Source organism: Ailuropoda melanoleuca, chromosome 13 (genome assembly GCF_002007445.2).
Source record: "Ailuropoda melanoleuca isolate Jingjing chromosome 13, ASM200744v2, whole genome shotgun sequence".
Classification (NCBI taxonomy): Eukaryota; Metazoa; Chordata; class Mammalia; order Carnivora; family Ursidae; genus Ailuropoda; species Ailuropoda melanoleuca.
Window position 1 is genome coordinate 72,907,954 of NC_048230.1, and position 2,662 is coordinate 72,910,615.

The 2,662-nt window shown below is 48.3% G+C and overlaps 1 protein-coding gene across 1 annotated transcript in view; it reads right to left on the reverse strand.

Annotated features, from left to right (window-relative positions):
- Positions 1–2,462, reverse strand: part of LOC100479289 (FKBP prolyl isomerase 1A) — an 8,680-nt gene extending 6,218 nt beyond the window's left edge. Inside the window, exon 1 of the mRNA XM_034640217.1 lies at positions 2,308–2,462. Within this exon, the coding sequence (XP_034496108.1) occupies positions 2,308–2,445 (138 nt within the window). The 5' untranslated portion in view covers positions 2,446–2,462. The remainder of the gene's footprint in view (positions 1–2,307) is intronic.
- Positions 2,463–2,662: the final 200 nt, after the last annotated feature.

Sequence of the window (2,662 nt, forward strand, 5' to 3'; positions counted from 1 at the left end):
GAGCAAGCTCTCCGCTGTCTGTGGTCCTGTCAGCATTCTGCTCGGCCTCCCGGTGTGCGCTCCTGGCTCCCTGACCCAGCCCCAGAGACAGCGACTGAGATGGAGCCGCAGGCTGCGCTCACACTTGAACACGACTCCGAACCCATGCTCCTCACATCTCTTTTCGGAAACCGGGACATGCTGGCCCAGGGTGGTAAAGGGCAGTTAAAAGCATATGGCTTAATCTAATGAAATTCAAAACAGTCACGTCCTTTTACTCAGCAATTCCACTTCCAGAATCTTCTGCTAACAAACCGAATGCCCATTTCAAGGGGAGGGGTTTCACAGGCACACTGGCCCCGTGGGTCAGCCACTAGAAAGAACACAGTGGCCTTAAATGCACTAACACAGAAAGATGGCCAAGACACAGAGGGGAAAAAAAGCAAGCGACCCAAACAGTACCTGTGGCAGGACTGCGTACTTATAAACACGTAAGAGCAAAACAACAACAATATCAAAAGAAAGGGAAAAGGGGCGCAAGACAACCCCTCCCTTCTTCCTGTGCTTCTAACCCATTCAAAGATATACCCTGTGGAGTTTCAAAGATGCGCGGTGCAGGTCTCAAACCACCCAGACTTTTCACAAGTGACAGGCCTGTGACTGAAAGGCACACTGGGTCCAGNATACCCTGTGGAGTTTCAAAGATGCGCGGTGCAGGTCTCAAACCACCCAGACTTTTCACAAGTGACAGGCCTGTGACTGAAAGGCACACTGGGTCCAGGGGGAGACTTGGCATCTCCTGGACACCCGGTCAGGCCTCGCCAAGCCTGGCATGTAAAATAGGCTGATAACACTATCTCGGTGGCAGCCACGGCTCTTGGAACACAACACAGTTATTGTCCCAGTGCCAGAACAGCCACAGAAGATGGTTGTGGTGTGGACAGTGGTTGGCACGGTCGTGGGGGATGGGCTACAGACCCAGAGCCAGCCAGACGCAGGCAGCGGGGACCGAGGTCTCCAAAGGGAAGCGAACCAAAAGATCCTCTCGTTCTTGCACTGACAACCCTCTACCCTGCAGGGACAGAAATCGAGACACTTGGGAGTGGGATGGCTTCAAGTTTCTGCAAGTTGAGCAGCTCACTTGGAGATAAACCGGTGATGGTTTATACGGGAAGTAGAGCAACGTGTATTCTGGAAAACAGAAAGACACTCCTCTTTCTCTCCACTTCGGTTATATCTCAATTCTCTTCGGTGAGAGGGAAACAGACTAATTACCCATCATGCAGGACTGACTATAAAGTTCCCTGTGTCTCAGGACGCTGGAACCTGGTTAGGGCCGGGGAAAAAAACCTGCTGGGCTTGATGGAAGGCTAGAAGCCAACTGAAATTTGGCACCCCTGGGTCCCCTGTTGTCCACTGGGAATTCTGTCGTGTTGGCAGAACAAAAGCTGTTTACACAAATGGGGAGGGAGGGCTGAAGAAACAGACTCAAGACAAACAAAATGACTCTCTCCATGACTATGACCTCCAGAAGGGGTCTGACACAACATGGCCAATAATAAGATAAATGAAAATTAAAACCACACCAAGATAACATTTTTCACTCATTGTATGGTCCTGAATCCAAAAGCTGAACGACATACTGCTGGCGGGGCTGGGAGAAGACAGGCACCCTCACAGCCCGCTGGTGGCGACTCAGTGTAATCCCTACGGATGGCGACTTGGCAATATGTCAAAATACAGTGCACACAGCCAGTGAACTACTCACCCCTCCTAAGAATCTGCCTGTGGCAACATGGACACAAATGTAAAATTAAGTCCACACGAGATTAATCACTGTAGCATTGTTCAAAATAGCAAAATACTGGAAATGACCATCAACAGGGTACTGCACTGATCAAATAAATAAAATACACCCCACCTAAGGGAATGTGGGAAGAGAATTTCCTCTTCTTTTATGTCCGCATAAATAAAGTGTGAAAGATTAAATGAAAAAGCAAAGTGCAGAACACAGTGTGTGTCTACAGCCAAAAAAAAAAAAAAAAAAAAAAAAAAAAAAGAAAGAAAGAAAGAAAGGAAGAAAGAAAAAGAAAGAAAAAGTATGTTTTCGTACAATGCTTAAGAAAACTCTACCCAAAAACAAAAACAAACAAACAAAAAAAACCATGAGTTGCTGGGGATGAGGGGACTGGCAAGATGGGGTGGGATGGAAGTGAAATTTTCCACTCACACCTTTTTTTTGATTTTTGAACCATACGAATGTCCTACCCATAAGCATCATTTAAAAGGTAGACACTAGGAAACAAAACAAAACAAACGAGAGCATACCTGGGCAACCCCTTCTTCCCAGCCTCGGATCACCTCCTGCTTGCCTAGCATAAACTTAAAGGGCTTGTTTCTGTCCCGGGAGGAATCAAATTTCTTTCCATCTTCAAGCATCCCTGTGAAAAAGGGCAGTTGTAACATGAGCAACAAGGAGTGATGACATGAGGCGAGTCAGAAGCCAGCAGCAGAGTGCCCATCCTGGACGCTGGCGCTGAAGGGCCTGGCGGGGCTGCCAGAGGCCTGAGGAGGAAGTGCGGTGTCCAGGGAAGATTTCCTGTGTCCTCAGTGGGCCTCTACAGAGTTGGGATAGTCCCTCTGCCCTGGGGCTGTGAATGTTTTTCCCAACTCCAAGCAGTGA